This window comes from Coregonus lavaretus, assembly GCF_964263955.1.
Source record: "Coregonus lavaretus genome assembly, chromosome: 17".
In the NCBI taxonomy this organism is placed as follows: Eukaryota; Metazoa; Chordata; class Actinopteri; order Salmoniformes; family Salmonidae; genus Coregonus; species Coregonus lavaretus.
The window spans coordinates 13,054,579-13,073,197 of NC_140004.1; the positions used below are offsets into that span (position 1 = coordinate 13,054,579).

The 18,619-nt window shown below is 44.1% G+C and overlaps 1 protein-coding gene across 1 annotated transcript in view; it reads left to right on the forward strand.

The window, feature by feature from the left end:
• The window catches only part of LOC311144228 (GDNF family receptor alpha-2-like), a gene marked incomplete at both ends in the record, with an annotated part of 77,423 nt that overhangs the window by 1,000 nt on the left and 57,804 nt on the right, over positions 1-18,619 (forward strand). The window contains 2 exons of the mRNA XM_084180234.1: positions 928-1,236; positions 14,460-14,546. Of these exons, the coding sequence (XP_084036360.1) occupies positions 928-1,236; positions 14,460-14,546 (396 nt within the window). The remainder of the gene's footprint in view (positions 1-927; positions 1,237-14,459; positions 14,547-18,619) is intronic.

Genomic DNA, 18,619 nt, shown 5'->3' on the forward strand with positions numbered 1-18,619 from the left:
ATCATATATTTGTCTTTCCTCAGACTCCTTGATGCTGTTGTCATCTGGTAATCTGATGTTTCTACAACCAGAAATGTAGTTTACAACCAGAAAATGGGATTATTATGTCCCAAGCCAAATTCTGCCTGCTGAGATTGCAGCATTGGAAGGAGTTTGAGTTTCAATTGCACAGTAGACTGCATTTATAATAGATCTATTAGATTCTGCTCTTGTGAGAAGAGCAATATTTTTACATTCTCAAGACGGTTTAGGACCAATATATAGTTCCTAGTGGACAACATTTGGCATGGAATGTCATAATGACGTCATTTTCTGGTCGATTTTTGTTTGTAGCAACATCAGATAAATGCATTACAACAAAATATGTATTTTTCATGACAACATTGAGACATTAAATATAATATGCCATATCTGGTCAGAAAACCATATTAAAAAATATATTTCAACCCAACCATTGCATCACAAAAACCATCAGAATGGCGTCATTGCAACCAGTTTTGTCCGCTGGGTGATTACACGGTTATTTAATTACATTTCCTTATACTGTATGTGTATGTTTTCTCTGCATGTTTCATATTCGTAAACAATATGTCCTGTGATCAGAAATCCCTTACACCAGTGTTTCCTAAACCTCACAGTACCCCACAGCTATTCCACTTATTTAATGTATTCCAGTACTAGCACTCTTGAGTCAATTTGTCAACTTATCATCAAGCTCTTCATCTGTTGAATCAGATGTGCTAGTTCTGGAATATATCAAATACATGGAACGGCTGGAGGTACTCAAGGAGAGGTTTAGGAAACACTGCCTTGCCTTATGAAATGTTCATACAGCACCAGTGATATAGTAAAATCATCAAATATTCCCATGCATGTGTCACTCCATTCAGTCAGACCAATGAGAGAACATCCACTTCCCTCCCTCAGATGGGGTTGTGTTTTCCTGGGGCGGTTCCTCGTCGGCCCTGGTTGGGACGGGTGCCCATGGCTGGTTGGATTGTGTGAGGGCCAGTGACATGTGCAACCAGAACCCCCAGTGCAGCTCCCGCTACCGGGTGATGCGCCAGTGCCTGGTGGGCAGAGAAAGGGACACCATGCTGGCCAACAGGGAGTGCCAATCTGCCCTGGAGGTGCTGCTGGTCAGTCCCCTGTATGACTGTCGCTGTAAAAGGGGCATGAAGAAGGAGCTTCAGTGTCTGCAGAGTTACTGGAGCATCCACATGGGCCTGACCGAAGGTGAGACTGAAATCAATGAATAAATTATAAAATGTTTGTTGCCGGATTCAACATACATAGATACTTGCATAATTAGATCTGCAGGTATGTGCATAGATAAGAATCAGAATCAGAATCCAAATCACCTTTATTCGCCAAGTACATTTACATATACAAGGAATTTGATTTGGTGAAATGGTGTTGCCACAGTAAACTGAATCAACAGACAGAACATATAGACGATAAACATATACACAGAATAAATAGATGTAGATGACTCTGCTATTATGAATTGTATATGTCATTTGTTAGTGAACAAACACATAATCAGCTAATTAGATGTAATTAGGTACAGATAGTGGCTACATGATCATCTAGGTCTCTTTTTAAAAAGCAGAGAATAAGGAAAGTCTGATGGATTGTATGTATGCTGCACCTGCTACAGGATACAGTGCATTCTGAAAGTATTCAGACCCCTTCCCTTTTCCACATTTCTTTAGGTTACAGCCTTATTCTAAAATGGATTAAAAATTAATTTTTTTCCTCTTCAATCTACACACACTACCCATAATGACAAAGTGAAAACAGGTTTTTAGAAATGTTTGCAATTGTATAAAATAAAAAACTGAAATACCATATTTACATAAGTATTGAGACCCTTTGCTATGAGACTCAAAATTGAGCTCAGATGCATCCTGTTTCCATTGATCATCTTTGAAAGGTTTCTACAACTTGATTGGATGATTTGGAAATGCCCAAACCTGTCTATATAAGGTCCCACAGTTGACAGTGCATGTCAGAGCAAAAACCAAGCCATGAGGTCGAAGGAATTGAGAGCGCCGAGATAGGACTGTGTAGAGTCACAGATCTGGGGAAGGGTACCAAAAACTTTCTGCAGCATTGAAGGTCCCCAAGAACACAGTGGCCTCCATCATTCTTAAATGGAAGAAGTTTGGAACCACCAAGACTCTTCCAAGAGCTGGCTGCCCGGTCAAACTGAGCAATCGGGGATGTGACCAAGAACCCGATGGTCATTCTGACAGAGCTCCAGAGTTCCTCTGTGGAGATGGGAGAAACTTCCAGAAGGACAACCATCTCTGCAGCACTCCACCAATTAGGCCTTTATGGTAGAGTGGCCAGACGGAAGCCACTCCTCAGTAAAAGGCACATGACAGCCTGCTTTGAGTTTGCCAAAAGGCACCTAAAGGACTCTCAGACCATGAGAAACAAGATTCTCTGGTCTGATGAAATCAAGATTGAACTCTTTGGCCTGAAAGCCAAGCGTCACATCTGGAGGAAACCTGGCACCATCCCTATGGTGAAGCATAGTGGTGGCAGCACCATGCTGCGGGGATGTTTTTCAGCGGCAGGGACTGGGAAACTAGTCAGGATCGAGGGAAAGATGAACGGAGCAAAGTACAGAGAGATCCTTGATGAAAACCTGCTCCTGAGCGCTCAGGACCTCAGACTGGGGCGAAGGTTCACCTTCCAACAGAACAACGACCCTAAGCACACAGCCAAGACAATGCAGGAGTGGCTTCGGGACAAGTCTCTGAATGTCCTTGAGTGGCCCAGCCAGAGTCCGGACTTGAACCCGATCGAACATCTCTGGAGAAACCTGAAAATAGCTGTGCAGCGACGCTCCCCATCCAACAGTTTTTGCTTTGTCATTATGGGGTATTGTGTGTAGATTGATGAAAAAAAAAAATCCATTTTAGAATAAGGCTGTAACGTAACAAAATGTGGAAAAAGTCAAGGGGTCTGAATACTTTCCGAATGCGCTGTATATATTGATACCCTGAAACCCCTGACGAAAAATATATGCTTTCCATTCTCTGTGAGCTATAATGGAGCTATAATGCAATTGCAGCAGCGAGACCTGTTAGGGGTGCGCTATTGGTTTTCACCTAAAGTGTTCCATATTATCATATTATTAGGTTATAAACCCACCGTTCAATGGCCTGGAGCCTGTCACTTGCACAGTGCAGGATGTAATATTTCACTTAGAACTTAGTCCTTCAAAAGCCTACTTCACATTGTCATAAGCGTGGCATGATGAATGTCTCAAGACATCACTGCAGCTGATGTCAAATCAGATCATAAGATCTAATGTAGTCAAAAGCTTTGACACACCATATGCTTTTCAACTGTGGCTAAGTCACTGGCTGACTAGTCTACAATATGTACAGAGTGATTTACCAGGAGCTAATGGCACCAGTCAAAGTATGTCAGTCTCTAAGCCTATGCTCTAGAATAGAGGGTTCAAGTGAAATGTTAGGCCCTTGAAGCAGGCCTCTCTGATTAGAGTTAACATTTGGAGGTACAATACGCTACATACAGTAAGCTGTTTGGACAAATACAGACCTCCCCTGTGTCTTGTACTGAGGATACTTGACCGAAGAATGCAAGTGTCCCATTTTGGCACTGTCCAGGGAGATAAAACAGGCTTTAATGGAGGCCAGGGCTCTTACAGTGCAGCTTTAATCTAATCATGATCCATTGTGCAGTCAACCAGGCTTTTGTTAACTGGAAACAATCAGTATATAACATTGTTCTCTGGAAACAAACACGAGGGCCGATTCCCCACAGACCCTCAAAAACGCTGCAAGCCACTTAAAAAATGATTGTGGACAAAACCCAGAAAAAGTTTGGATATTGTAGGAAGAGCACCAGCTTGAAAGGTTTTCTCAGCAGATAGGGGGATGTCTACGGGCTATGTAGATCATTCCTAAGATCCAGCCTGTGTTGCTGTTGACTCAAATAGAAAGTCATTTAGGGACTTTAGATTTATTAAAGGTTTGTGTGTGCTAAATTGCAGCAGAAATGTTGCATTCTCTTCATTTTGCATAATGAATTTTAGGTAGTGTTAAGAATATTTACATTTTAGTCATTTAGCAGACACTCTTATCCAGAGTGACTTACAGGAACAATTAGGGTTAAGTTTCTTGCTCAAGGGCACATCGACAGATTTTTCACCTAGTCGGCTCGGGAATTCAAACCAGCTACCTTTCGGTTATTGGCCCAACAAGCTTAATCGCTAGGCTACCTGCCTAGATCCCCTGCCTAGACCTTGCCTAGACCCTGCCTATGACAAAACATTAACAAAGATAAAAATGAACAAAGGCACAATGTCTGCAAGTTGCATATATATTTATTGTATTTTTTATAATCTTTGTCTTCTATTCTTATGATTCGTGGATTTCCAGTATTTATATTCATGAAATGCTCTGAGCATAATGCAGGGGTAAAGGCTTATACTCCTAGTGCAATGATAACCACAAATCTCACACGGCTTAGACTTTGTTACTCTGTGCATGTGGTAGTTTGGGCGGCACACTGGAGGGTGGTGCTGCTGTGAGAAGGACCAGCATTCATTGGGCTACTCGCGCTCCGTCTTTGGCAGTCGTTAATATTGTACATGTGAACCGTTAATTGAGGTTTTAAAAGAAATGCCAGCTGAATGCAATGTGTCAGTGACAGATAATGGCTGGCCTTTTGAATAGGTCCTTCTCACTGCCGGACAACAGGGGTTAGGAGTCTGAATTTATAATAGCGTAATTACTATGTGGGAAGCATACTCTTTAATAACATAAAGGTAACTGCATTTCTCTTTCGATTAAGGCCCGGGCTTTTAAGCCTCATGGAGAGAGCACCAGGGTTTGAGGCAGTTCCGGCTAGTCAGTTAAGAAGTCCCATTCTTCACATATCACGGTTTGTTCTTTCAAATGAAAGTGAATTGAGTAGATAGCTAAGAGAATTGAAGGCCTTTATGTGGGCGGTTCCTTGCAGTTTAATTAGTAGAACAGATTTCTACAGCAGGGAGCATACGTGAGTCTGTCTCAGGACATTGTGAGATCTTACATGAAATAACGAAATAAGCACTTAAAAAATAGAAGATTTTCCCCCTCCATTTTCATGAATGCTAGTATTCTAAAGGTCAGGAGCACAATCTGTCAGTATTCCATGCTAATATCACTACACAGCTAATTTAGAGAGGGGGAATAGGAACCCTATACCAGCTTGAGTATGTTATTCCTAGGAGGGAGAAAATACATAAGGTTACAGAGGTACACAGTATTCCTCAGTGAAACCATCATTACCATGAGCAATGGTAGCAGTCACCAGCCATTACCTTAGCCATCCACTGTCATAAGGAGCACATTTCTCCAGTGAGGCAATGGGAGTTTGCTTCTGCATGCTGAATGTGTCCTCTGTTTTTCCTCATCTCGCCACGCTCGCTAGGTGGGTGCTTCATCATCAGAGGAAGAGACCTGTCAATATTTTTCTGGAACAAATCAATAGAGACTTTCAGACCCCCCAAAACTTGTGAAAAGGATCAATGAAATATGATGACAGGGATGGCGTTCTATGTCCTTGCAAATCCCTCTAATGATTCCTTTACTGTAACTGAAGATCCATCGAGCAGATTTCAATATGACTGAAATGACACCCAGAGTGGCTGCTATAGTTGGGAAATTCGCCCCTCTTACCCTGGCAGGAAGATACAGACTATTTTGCATTCTGAATACGGGCAAGTGGGGATTTGGATTTGTCCCGCCATAAAGGTTTATGGATGATTGAATGCGGATCATTGGAATCATGCGAGTGGACTAGCTATCAGAGCCGTTGCAATTTTCTTGTACACAGATGGTCTTCAACTACCGAGAAATATGTAATCAATATTCTTCATTTATGCAAATAGACTAGGTCAGCTTTAAACAAATTAGGTGAATGACAGCTATTAAAATGTACTTTGCTTCAATCTATAAGCTGAAAAATCCATAGGACACTTCCATCATCTCAGGAATGTACTCCTATTGATAATGAATATGTGATGGATTTTAGATTCTCTACAGCTTAAAACCCTTAGGCCGTCATCCACCGAATCAACTTAACCCAATGAGTCCCACCGTAACGCCAGCATGTTTTGGACTTCTAACCACTTTTAAACATTGTGTGTTTAAGCTACAGATTTCTGGGTTGTACCATCGGAATCGCCCAGCCCTGTTTGCATCCATAGATTCCAACCATTAGTCTGTGTGATTAACAGGTGCTGAGCTAGAGCGGTGGTTGTGAGACAAGGGCAGATCCCGAAGGGGCCCGGGCCGGGTCTTTTATACAAAAACGTTTGTAGAATCAGAATGGTTTGGGCTACAAACTACTAAAAGCTATCTATGAAAAGCTGAAACTCTCATGAACACGCACAGATTTTGCTCTATGACACTCACAAGCTACACAAGAGTTGTTAGAAAGTAAGGAGTTCTTCTACATAGAAGATCATCGGAAATCCCAGGACATAGTGTATATAATACTGTAATAAGCTCACATAGTTGCTGTCACAAACTCCACACAGTTGTCGCTGACTAGTTAGATATTCATTTCCCACGGAGCAAACTATTTCTGAACTTACAGCATTCATATTGATTCATTTTTATCAGGTTTTTGCTTTGGCAGGCCTTATTTTTGTCAATAAAACTCATGAATGCAACTGTTTATGTCAAATTGTTTTGTGTTCTACTTGTGGCCCTGGTTGTCCTGAAAATAAAATGGTAAAACACTTCATTGTGAGGCTAAATATAAGGGCTGGACATGCAGATGAATGAAAAGCCGATTTTTGCTGGGGTCTCGGGACTGATAGAGTTAAGAGCAGTATCCTCCTACAAGGGACGCATGATTGTCTGTTTCACTCTGGCCATGCGTAACACTGTCAGAGCAAATGAAGTCAAATGGAGTCTTAATTACCACGATAAGTTGTTGCCCTCCAGCAAACCATCATACACTAAACAGCTGGGAATATATACATGTATATTTTTTTAACTTGATGAATGTATTATTGGTTGGGTGACTGTCAAATAGCACAGTTCTTGAAGAACAGAGTGCCATGGCCTCCTGCTGTGAATGTGAATCTTTTAAACCCCAAGCGAGAGAATGATGCTGTATTTGTGCATTTCTAATTTTGCATGGCATGTGATAACATTGGAAAACACTTTCAAAATCCATCCACTACCTTCACGCTATAATTTTATGTTTGACAATATTATTAATGAAGTATTACTTTATCTTTGACTTACAATAAAATGCATTGTTATTATACACTGAGTATACCAAACATTAGGAACACTGTCCTAATATTGAGTTGCATCCCCCCTCAGAACAGCCTCAATTTGTCAGGGCATGGACACGGGGATGCTGCCCCATGTTGACTCCAATGCTTCCCACAGTTGTGTCAAGTTGGCTGGATGTCCTTTAGGTGGTAGACCATTCCTGAGACAAACGGGAAACTGTTGAGCGTGAAAACCCCAGCAGCGTTGCAGTTCTTGACACAAACCGGTGCGCCTGGCACCTACTACCAAAATCACTTAAATATTCTGTCTTGCCCATTCACCCTCTGAATGCCACACATACACAATCTATGTCTCAATTGTCTCAAAGCTTAAAAATCCTTCTTTAACCTGTCTCCTCCCCTTCATCTACACCAGGGGTCTCCAACAGGTCGATCGCACACACCTGTCTATATAAGGTCCCACAGTTGACAGTGCATGTCAGGGCAAATACCAAGCCACGAGGTCGAAGGAATTGTTCTGAGACAGGATTGTGTCGAGGCACAGATCTGGGGAAGGGTACCAAAACATTTCTGCAGCATTGAAGGTCCCCAAGAACACAGTGGCTTCTATCATTCTTAAATGGAAACAGTTTGGAACCACCAAGACTCTTCCTAGAGCTGGCCGCCCGGCCAAACTGAGCAATCGAGGGAGAAGGGCCTTGGTCAGGGAGGTGACCAAGAACCCGATGGTCACTCTGACAGAGCTCCAGAATTCCTCTGTGGAGATAGGAGAACCTTCCAAAAGGACAACCATTTCTGCAGCACTCCACCAATCAGGCCTTTATGGTTGAGTGGCCAGACGGAAGCCACTCCTCAGTAAAAGGGACATGACAGCCTGCTTTGAGTTTGCCAAAAGGCACCTAAAGGACTCTCAGACCATGAGAAACAAGATTCTAAGAATCTTATTTAAGAATGTTTGTCTGGCTGCCTTTGCTTTCTCACTACAGAGATGTGTAGAATGATATGAAAAATTGTGGACAGGGAGAAATTGGGATAATAACCCCTCATCCCACAACCCACCCCCATGTTTTCTGCAACACCTACTCTTCGAGAACTGCAGTGGTGATGTTACACGTTGTGATGATCATCAATGCTGACTGAAGTAGTGAAAATAAGCTAGGGAAGTGGTAGACATGGGGATGTCTTCGTCCACAACACAAAGGTTTCAGCATTGCTTCTGATGTTTCCACATCTCAATAAGCAACTGCATGATTATGAAGCAGCAGTATGAAAACGCATAATGATAAGAACAGACACACCAACTTTTATTTTACCATTATTTTGCTTGGAACACATTATCTTCTACCTGGAGAAGAGTTGCAGGGGTTGATTGATCCATATGGAGAGGGGTTGAATGAGTCAGTTGGAAGCTGGATATAATTACTGGAGGTGGCCAAGGTAGTATGAGAAGCCAGATTAGGAATTTAAGCTTTGACACTGGGGTTAACCTTTTACTCTTGCAACAAGTGCCATGGCTACTTTAATGACCACAGAGATTATGGACATCTGTTTAATGTCTCATTCGAAGGACGGCACCTTATGCAGTTCCGTTTTCCCCCCATCACTCCCTTACCAGATGGAATAGTGCTGTCTTATGGCCCTCCAACACCACATTCAGCATATTCTATTCTCCCATCGAAGAATTGACCAGGCCCAGCCCTGCTTAGTTTCAGGAGCAAGCAAGCAATAGGATGTAGGGTAGTATGGCTGCTGGCAATCCCTCTGCAATGTCTTACAACAGGTTGCTTACTTTCTTATACAGTGCCTTGCAAAAGTATTCATCCCCCTTGGCGTTTGTCCTATTTTGTTGCATTACAACCTGTAATTTAAATTGATTTTATTTGGATTTCATGTGATGGACATACACAAAATAGTCCAAATTGGTCAAGTGAAATGAAAAAGGTAACTTGTTAAAAAAATTATAAAAAATTAATAACAGAAAAGTGGTGCGTGCATATGTATTCACCCCCTTTATTATGAAGCCCCTAAATAAGATCTGGTGCAACCAATTACCTTCAGAAGTCACATAATGAGTTAAATAAAGTCATTGTGTGTGAAATCTAAGTGTCACATGATCGGTCTGCAACACCACTAAGCAAGGGGCACCACCAAGCAAGCGGCACCATGAAGACCAAGGAGCTTTGAACTTTGAACATCCCATGGAGCACCATTAAATCCATTATTAAAAAATGGAAGAATATGGCACCACAACAAACCTGCCAAGAGAGGGCTGCCCACCAAAACTCACGGGCCAGGCAAGGAGGGCATTAATCAGAGGCAACAAAGAGACCAAAAGATTGGAGTATCTATCCATAGGACCACTTTAAGCCTTACACTCCACAGAGCTGGGCTTTACGGAAGAGTGGCCAGAAGAAAGCCATCGCTTAAAGAAAAAAATAAGCAAACATGTTTGGTGTTCACCAAAAGGCATGTGGGAGACTCCCCAAACATATGGAAGAAGGTACTCTGGTCAGATGAGACTAAAATTGAGCTTATTGGCCATCAAGGAAAACGCTATGTCTGGCGCAAACCCAACACCTCTGATCACCCCGAGAACACCATCCCCACATTGAAGCATGGTGGTGGCAGCATCATGCTGTGGGGAAGTCTTTCATCGGCAGGGACTGGGAAACTGGTCAGAATTGAAGGAATGATGGATGGCGCTAAATATAGGGAAATTCTTTAGGGAAACCTGTTTCAGTCTTCCAGAGATTTGAGACTGGGACGGAGGTTCACCTTCCAGCAGGACAATGACCCTAAGCATACTGCTAAAGCAACACTCGAGTGGTTTAAGAGGAAATATTTAAATGTCATGGAATGGCCTAGTCAAAGCCCAGACCTCAATCCAATTGAGAATCTGTGGTATGACTTAAAGATTGCTGTACACCAGCGGAACCCATCCAACTTGAAGGAGCTGGAGCAGTTTGCCTTGAAGAATGGGCAAAAGTCCCAGTGGCTAGATGTGCCAAGCTTATAGAGACATACCCCAAGAGACTTGCAGCTGTAATTGGGGGGGGGGGGGGGGGTGAATAGTTATGCACGATCAAGTTTTCTGTTTTTTTGTCTTATTTCTTGTTTGTTTCACAATTAAAAATATCTTCAAAGTGGTAGGCATGTTGTGTAAATCAAATGATACTGTCACGATCGTCGAAGGAGGAGGACCAAGGCGCAGCGTGATACTCGTACATCTTATTTATTAAGTGTACACACGATAAACAAAACAACAAACGATACGTGAAGTCCAACGGTACTAAACAAACCAAATGGAACAAGATCCCACAAAGGACATATGAAAACAGCCTACCTAAGTATGGCTCCCAATCAGAGACAACGAACAACAGCTGCCTCTGATTGGGAACCACCCTGCCCAACATAGATCTATACGATCTAGAACAGAAACCAAAACATAGAAAACACAACATAGAAGCTACACAGTGAAAACTAAACATAGAAAATCCACACCCTGGCTCAACATTTCAGAGTCCCCAGAGCCAGGGCGTGACAGTACCCCTCCCCAAAGGCACGGACTGCGACCGCGCCCAAACATAAACCGAACAGGGGAGGGCTGGGTAGGCATTCCTCCTCGGAGGCGGTTCTGGCTCCGGGCTTGACCACCACCCTCCAACAATCCCCCCGTAGCGCCCCTGGTCCGGTCTGGCCCCGCTGGCTGGAGCTGGACTGGACATCGTAGGAGCGGATTGCTTAGGCTCCGGTGTGGAGCAGCTGACCAGGCACCGGTGACCCAGGCACGGGTTGTGCCGGACTGACGACGCGCACCCCTGGCTTGGTGCGTGGAGCAGGAACGGGCCGGACCGGGCTGACGATGCGCACCCCTGGCTTGGTGCGTGGAGCAGGAACGGGCCGGACCGGGCTGACGATGCGCACCCCTGGCTTGGTGCGGGGAGCAGGAACGGGCCGGACCGGGCTGACGATGCGCACCCCTGGCTTGGTGCGGGGAGCAGGCACGGGCCGTACCGGGCTGACGATGCGCACCCCTGGCTTGGTGCGTGGAGCAGGAACGGGCCGGGCCGGGCTGGCGACGCGCACCGTAGGCTTGGTGCGGGGAGCAGGAACAGGCCGGGCCGGGCTGGCGACGCGCACCATTGGCTTGGTGCGGGGAGCAGGAACAGGCCGGACCGGGCTGGCAACGCGCACCATAGGCTTGGTGCGAGGGGCAGGAACCGGCCGGGCCGGGCTGGCGACGCGCACCGTAGGCTTGGTGCGAGGGGCAGGAACAGGCCGGACCGGGCTGACGACGCGCACCATTGGCTTGGTGCGGGGAGCAGGAACAGGCTTGACCGGGCTGACGACACGCACCATTGACTTGATGCGGGGAGCAGGAACAGGCCGGGCCGGGCTGGCGACGCGCACCGTAGGCTTGGTGCGAGGGGCAGGAACAGGCCGGACCGGGCTGACGACGCGCACCATTAGCTTGGTGCGGGGAGCAGGAACAGGCCGGGCCGGGCTGGCGACGCGCACCATTGGCTTGGTGCGGGGAGCAGGAACAGGCCGGGCCGGGCTGGCAACGCGCAACATTGGCTTGGTGCGGGGAGCAGGAACAGGCCGGGCCGGGCTGGCGACGCGCACCGTAGGCTTGGTGCGAGGTGCAGGAACAGGCCGGGCCGGGCTGGCGACGCGCACCGTAGGCTTGGTGCGAGGGACAGGAACAGGGCGGATCGTACTGGGAACACACACCACTGGCCTTAAACGGGGATCAGGAACGGGCCGGACCGGACTGGCAATACACCTCAGTACCTCTCGCCGTGCCTCTACATCTTCCTTCCCTTTTCTCACCAATGGCTCCCGTAACCCGGTGGCCTTCTCTCCTCGTCCACGAACTCGCCCCTTCTCTGCCTCCAGCAGCCCCGTCGTCCATGCCATGTGCCCCCCCCTAAAAATGTTTTGGGGGTGCCTCTCGCCTGTCCGACCACGACCCGGTTGGCGCCGCTTCTCCTCTCCTGCCTGGGTCTCCCCCTTCATAGCCCTCCGGCAACGGACGGCCTCCTCCTCCGTAATCTGCCCCCAACCGAGGAGGACATCTACTAATGTTACCTCCTGCGTGTGCTCCTGGACACGCAGCTTGGTCCTGGTGTGGTGGGATCTTCTGTCACGATCGTCGAAGGAGGAGGACCAAGGCGCAGCGTGATACTCGTACATCTTATTTATTAAGTGTACACACGATAAACAAAACAACAAACGATACGTGAAGTCCAACGGTACTAAACAAACCAAATGGAACAAGATCCCACAAAGAACATATGAAAACAGCCTACCTAAGTATGGCTCCCAATCAGAGACAACGAACAACAGCTGCCTCTGATTGGGAACCACCCTGCCCAACATAGATCTATACGATCTAGAACAGAAACCAAAACATAGAAAACACAACATAGAAGCTACACAGTGAAAACTAAACATAGAAAGTCCACACCCTGGCTCAACATTTCAGAGTCCCCAGAGCCAGGGCGTGACAGATACAAACCCCCAAAAAACAATTTTAATTCCAGGTTGAAAGGCAACAAAATTAGAAAAATGCCAATGGGGTGAATACTTTCGCAAGCCACTGTAGCAATGTATTATGTCTAGGAATCTAGGGAGTGTGTCTGGAGTCCTGGTCAGGTTCCATGGTCAGGTCAAAATCTTCATTATTAGAGATGTTTTGTCATTATCAGAAGGGGAAACAACTGCTTATGAATTTTTTCCCCTCAGGGAAGGGAACAACATGTTATAGCAGAGTTAGTGTGGCCCTGCTTGGAGCATTGCTCAGGAGTTGGCAAGGGAAGAGTTCAATGTCGTCACTCTATAGTTTATAATGTTGGGAGGCGCAACTTTCACTCCTGTTAAGTGACATATATTTTAGCCATTTGGCATTATTGTTGTTCATCTTCAGTTTGGTGTATTTCAATAGTTGTTTTACTGTGGTTTTTTTCATCCCCCTCTTCTTCATGGAACTAAGATAACGTATCATAATACAATGTTGCCTCTGTTTTGTTTTCAACAAGTGTACTGTGAACCCACATAACACTGTGTTATTAAAGTGAAATTTTCAAGGGTATGCTTTCTATTCCACCTGATCGGCAGCCTGATAATGAAATATGCACTATATATAACCTGATCAACACATATGTGAATCACACACTACCTTCTGTTGAAGTCTCCATTCTCTGAACAGCTGGAAGAACACCTTATCAGGTAACATCATCTTTTCAAAAGCACGGAGCATTGTGATAAACAAATGGTGATATCTATTGATTGGATGGTTATCCAATGAGCTTCACCTCTCCCCACAGGTTTTGGATTTTCTTATTTGCTGTGGTAGGCTCCCTGCCTGTCCCACAACAGCCTTGCTGTGTTTCTGTTAGGATCAAAATGCAATGCTACACACTGGAGGGTTTGTCTAGATCACACCGAATGGCTGTGAATTTTAAACACAGGATTAGAGGCTTCTGAGAGAGAGAGGCACAAGGGAGCAGCACAGTCAGTTGAGTGCTAATTTGATTCTTTTTTTTACAAACAGCCACCGCAATTCAGCATTGGAGGCTGCCTCACCTAAATCACAGAGCACCAAGACCAAATGTTATTTCCAAAATGAAATTATCTGACCGTGGTGAACGATCTGCTTTGCATATCACCAAATTAGCCAAATGTTCACACCATTGAAATCTTCAGGGCCAAAAACTCAAGTTGACAAATTCTGTAGAATTCAAACTGGTTTCTGTTATCAACAATTTAGATAAAATATAGATAATTGCTTATTGCTTTAGCACAAAAAAAAGGTTATCCTGTGCAATGATTCTAAAACCATGACGCCTTGCGTTAGACACATGAAGGTCAACAACTTTGTCTACATTTTGAGATCATAACTGGGTCCTCTGTAGCTCAGCTGGTAGAGCACGGTGCTTGTAATGCCAAGGTAGTGGGTTCGATCCCCGGGACCACCCATACACAAAAATGTATGCACGCATGACTGTAAGTCGCTTTGGATAAAAGCGTCTGCTAAATGGCATATTATTTATTCCTTTATTTAATGTACCGCAACACATACCTGTAATTAATGTACCATGAACTACAGTATGTGGGTGTGAGCACACTATCATTTTTATTTTTATAAAAACCAATTTCATCATGACTGTTTTCCCAGGTGGAGAGCTTTATGAAACATCCCCTTATGAACCTGTGATTCCTGTTCGCCACCCTGATGCATTCCGTCTCGCTTCCATTATCTCAGGTAAGAACAATTGTTTCATGTTATAATTTTTTTTTGTTCCACAATTACTATTCCATGTGAAAAGACTGTGAAGATACATTATATATACAAAAGATGTGGACACCCCTTCAAATTAGTGGATTTGGCTATTTCAGCCGCACCCGTTGCTGACAGGTGTAAAAAATTGAGCACACAGTCATGCAATCTCCATAGACAAACATTGGCAGTTGAATGGCTTTACTGAAGAGCTCAGTGACTTTCAATGTGGTACAGTCATAGGATGCCACCTTTCCAACAAGTCAGTTCGTGAAATTTCTGCCCTGCTAGAGCTGCCCCGGTCAACTGTAAGTATTGTTATTGTGAAGTGGAAACATCTAGGAGCAACAACGGCTCAGCCGTGAAGTGGTAGGTCACACAAGCTCACAGAACGGTACCGCAGAGTGATGAAGCGCGTAGCGCGTAAAAATCTCCTGTCCTCGGTTGCACCACTCATTACCGAGTTCCAAACTGCCTCTGGAAGCAACGTCAGCACAAGAGCTGTTCGTCGGGAGCTTCATGAAATGGGTTTCCATGGCCGAGCAGTCGCACATAAGACTAAGATCACCATGCGCAATGCCAAGTGTCGGCTGGAGTGATGTAAAGCTTGCCGCCATTGGACTCTGGAACAGTGGAAACACGTGCTCTGGAGTGATGAATCACGCTTCACCATCTGGCAGCCCAACAGACGAATCTGGGTTTGGCGGAAGCCAGGAATAATGGTCTGGGGCTTTTTATCATGGTTCAGGCTAAGACCACTGACCTCAACATCATCGAACACCTTTGGGATGAATTGGAATGTCAACTGCAAGCCAGGCCTAATCTCCCAACATCAGTGCCTGACCTCACTAATGCTCTTGTGGCTGAATGGAAGCAAGTCCCCGCAGCAATGTTCCAACATCTAGTGGAAAGCTTTCCCAGAACTCCATATTAATGCCCATGATTTTGGAATGAGATGTTCGACAAGCAGGTGTCCACATACTTTTGGTCATGTAGTGTATAATGAGATGTAAGAAGTATAATTTCAACACTTATAATCTAATACTATACCCTTAAAGATACACTATGGAAGATGAATTATTTCTTATTTCATGAAACCACACAAATCCTTAGTTTTAGGCAAACAATATATGCTTTTGCTAATGGGTGTGGGAAGGGGTGTGCACCTTTATTGCCAAATAAGTAATTTATGGACAATATTTCTGTCCATTTAGGGGACCCCTTTTGGTTCAACAGCCCCAAAGCCAAAAGTTCCATACAGTCTCTTTAAGGTTTCTGCTAAAGACTTCCTCCAGCAAATGTTGAACTTTACGTTTGAAAAGCGATATCCAAAATATACATATAGTAAAGTACACACACTAAAGGGTAAAACATATTTTTTAACCAAAAAGCCACGGGAAATAGGGGTGCTGAGGGTGCTGCAGCACCTCCCAACCCAAAACATCTTCCCACCTCCATGGACACAACTACAAACTTCAAGGAGTATGGCATTCAAGGAGTTGGTTTGATGAGAATCCATGATGTCATCGGCCTCCCCTCTTGCTTGAGGAACAATATAGGAGCAATAGAGAACAAAAGAGGAAGCCCCCCCCCCCCACCTCCCCCACCCCCACTTGTGCTATGTCATGACATACAGTGCATTCTGAAAGTATTCAGACCCCTTGACTTTTTCCACATTTTGTTACGTTACAGCCTTATTCTAAAATGGATTTTAAAAAATGTTTTCCTCATCAATTTACACACAATACCCCATAATGACAAAGCAAAAACAGGTTTTTATACATTTTTGCTAATTTATTAGAAATAAAAAACAGAAATACCTTATTTAAATAAGTATTCAGACTTTGCTACGAGACTTGAAATTTAGCTCAGGTGCATCCTATTTCATTTTACATTTACATTTTAGTCATTTAGCAGACGCTCTTATCCAGAGCGACATACAGTTAGTGCATACACATTTTTTTTGGTATTTTTAAAAAAAAAAAATTATTATTATTATTATTTTTTTTTTTCATACTGGCCCCCCGTGGGAATCGAACCCATAACCCTGGCGTTGCAAACGCCATGCTCTACCAACTGAGCTACATCCCTGCTGGCCATTCCCTCCCCTACCCTGGACGACGCTGGGCCAGTTGTGCGCCGCCCCATGGGTCTCCCGGTCACAGCCAGCTACGACAGAGCCTGGATTCGAACCAGGATCTCTAGTGACACAGCTAGCACTGCAATACAGTGCCTTAGACCACTGCGCCAGAGCTGTTCGTCGGGAGCTTCATGAAATGGGTTTCCATGGCCGAGCAGTCGCACATAAGACTAAGATCACCATGCGCAATGCCAAGTGTCGGCTGGAGTGATGTAAAGCTTGCCGCCATTGGACTCTGGAACAGTGGAAACACGTGCTCTGGAGTGATGAATCACGCTTCACCATCTGGCAGCCCAACAGACGAATCTGGGTTTGGCGGAAGCCAGGAATAATGGTCTGGGGCTTTTTATCATGGTTCAGGCTAGGACCACTGACCTCAACATCATCGAACACCTTTGGGATGAATTGGAATGCCATCCTTGAAATGTTTCTACAACTTGATTGGAGTCCACCTGTGACTCGATGCTGTAATCACTGCCAAAGGTGCTTCAACAAAGTACTGAGTAAAGGTTCTGAATACTTATGTAAGTGTGATATTTCAGTTCAAATTTGCAAAAATGTCTAAAAAAAATCTGTTTTGGCTTTGTTATTATGGGGTATTGTGCGTAGATTGATGAGGGGGAAAAAACAATGTAATCAATTTTAGAATAAGGCTGTAACGTAACAAAATGTGGTAAAAGTGAAGGGGTCTGAATACTTTCAGAATGCACTGCACCTGGACCGCCTATTGAGATGTGCCTGGTAAGTAAATCAGGTGTTAAATTAGGTGGAAAGGAGACTAGAATGCCACTTTCAATAAATATGATGGATTCCTCTTTATATTCCTTAGTTCACCAAGGGGGTCTTGCTTATGTAAACCCATATATTTCCCTCTGTATTCCCATCTATTGATTTTCCATTCAGATTGATTTCTGTTTACTAATTAAACAGCAAGTATTCATCAAGGGAACTATTGCTCACATTTAATTTACTGGTTATTACTGAAAGGGCATTACTAATCAATGAAGATCTTATTATGAGACACAGCTACAATGGCTATTACACTAAGGGCTCTCTTTTAACAAACCTAATGCAATGGTAAATCTAAGTGTTGGTGTCAGATTGTTTTTGGTGGTATTTTACAACCGGAACATGTGCAGAGTAGCTGGCGGTGGCACGAAAGGTCTGGGTTTTGATGAATAAACAAGTTGTGGGTGTGTGAGGCTTGACACCTCGCTGGCCAATCAGAATGTGCTCCATGGCTAAATAATTTATGTGGTAGCTTCAAGTTCTGTATTTATGGTATTTTATGTATTGCCTTGTCATCAACTCCAATTCGAATGTTAGTTCGTTATAGCCTAGTTTGTTAAATGGCCTGCCCCATATTTGCTAAATATGTTGAACATGTTTGCAGTCCACATTGTTCTAATTGCATTGCTTCAATATGGAAATACATCGTTAAACATTGGCTATAGCATTCTAACTGATATAGGGGCTAGGCCTACTGTAAATTGCAGTCTGGCCATGGACATGCCAAACGTAGTCAATAAGCAAGATTAAATTCATTAGGCTATTGATTAGGCCTAAAAAGTGTATAATTCTAATAAACTTCTATTAAAAATGAAACAACAAGTTGTTTTAAATAGGCTATGTCTAAATACAGTTACAGGCACCATAATAACTCCCTGTGGGTGTATAATACAGACATGGCAACATAGACTATGGAGGGTTTTACGCACATCCAAATATCATCCAAAAATTTTCACAGGAGCTGAGCAAAGATCCAATATAAAGACAAAAGGGGAATGTCCACTTACTGATATACTGCTCCCAAATGTAATGTTTTATAAACATCATGGAACCATCTTACAGATCATATTTGCACTTCGCCAGAAATAGCAGACGGAATTGCATTGCATTCGAGCCATGTACGTTTTCA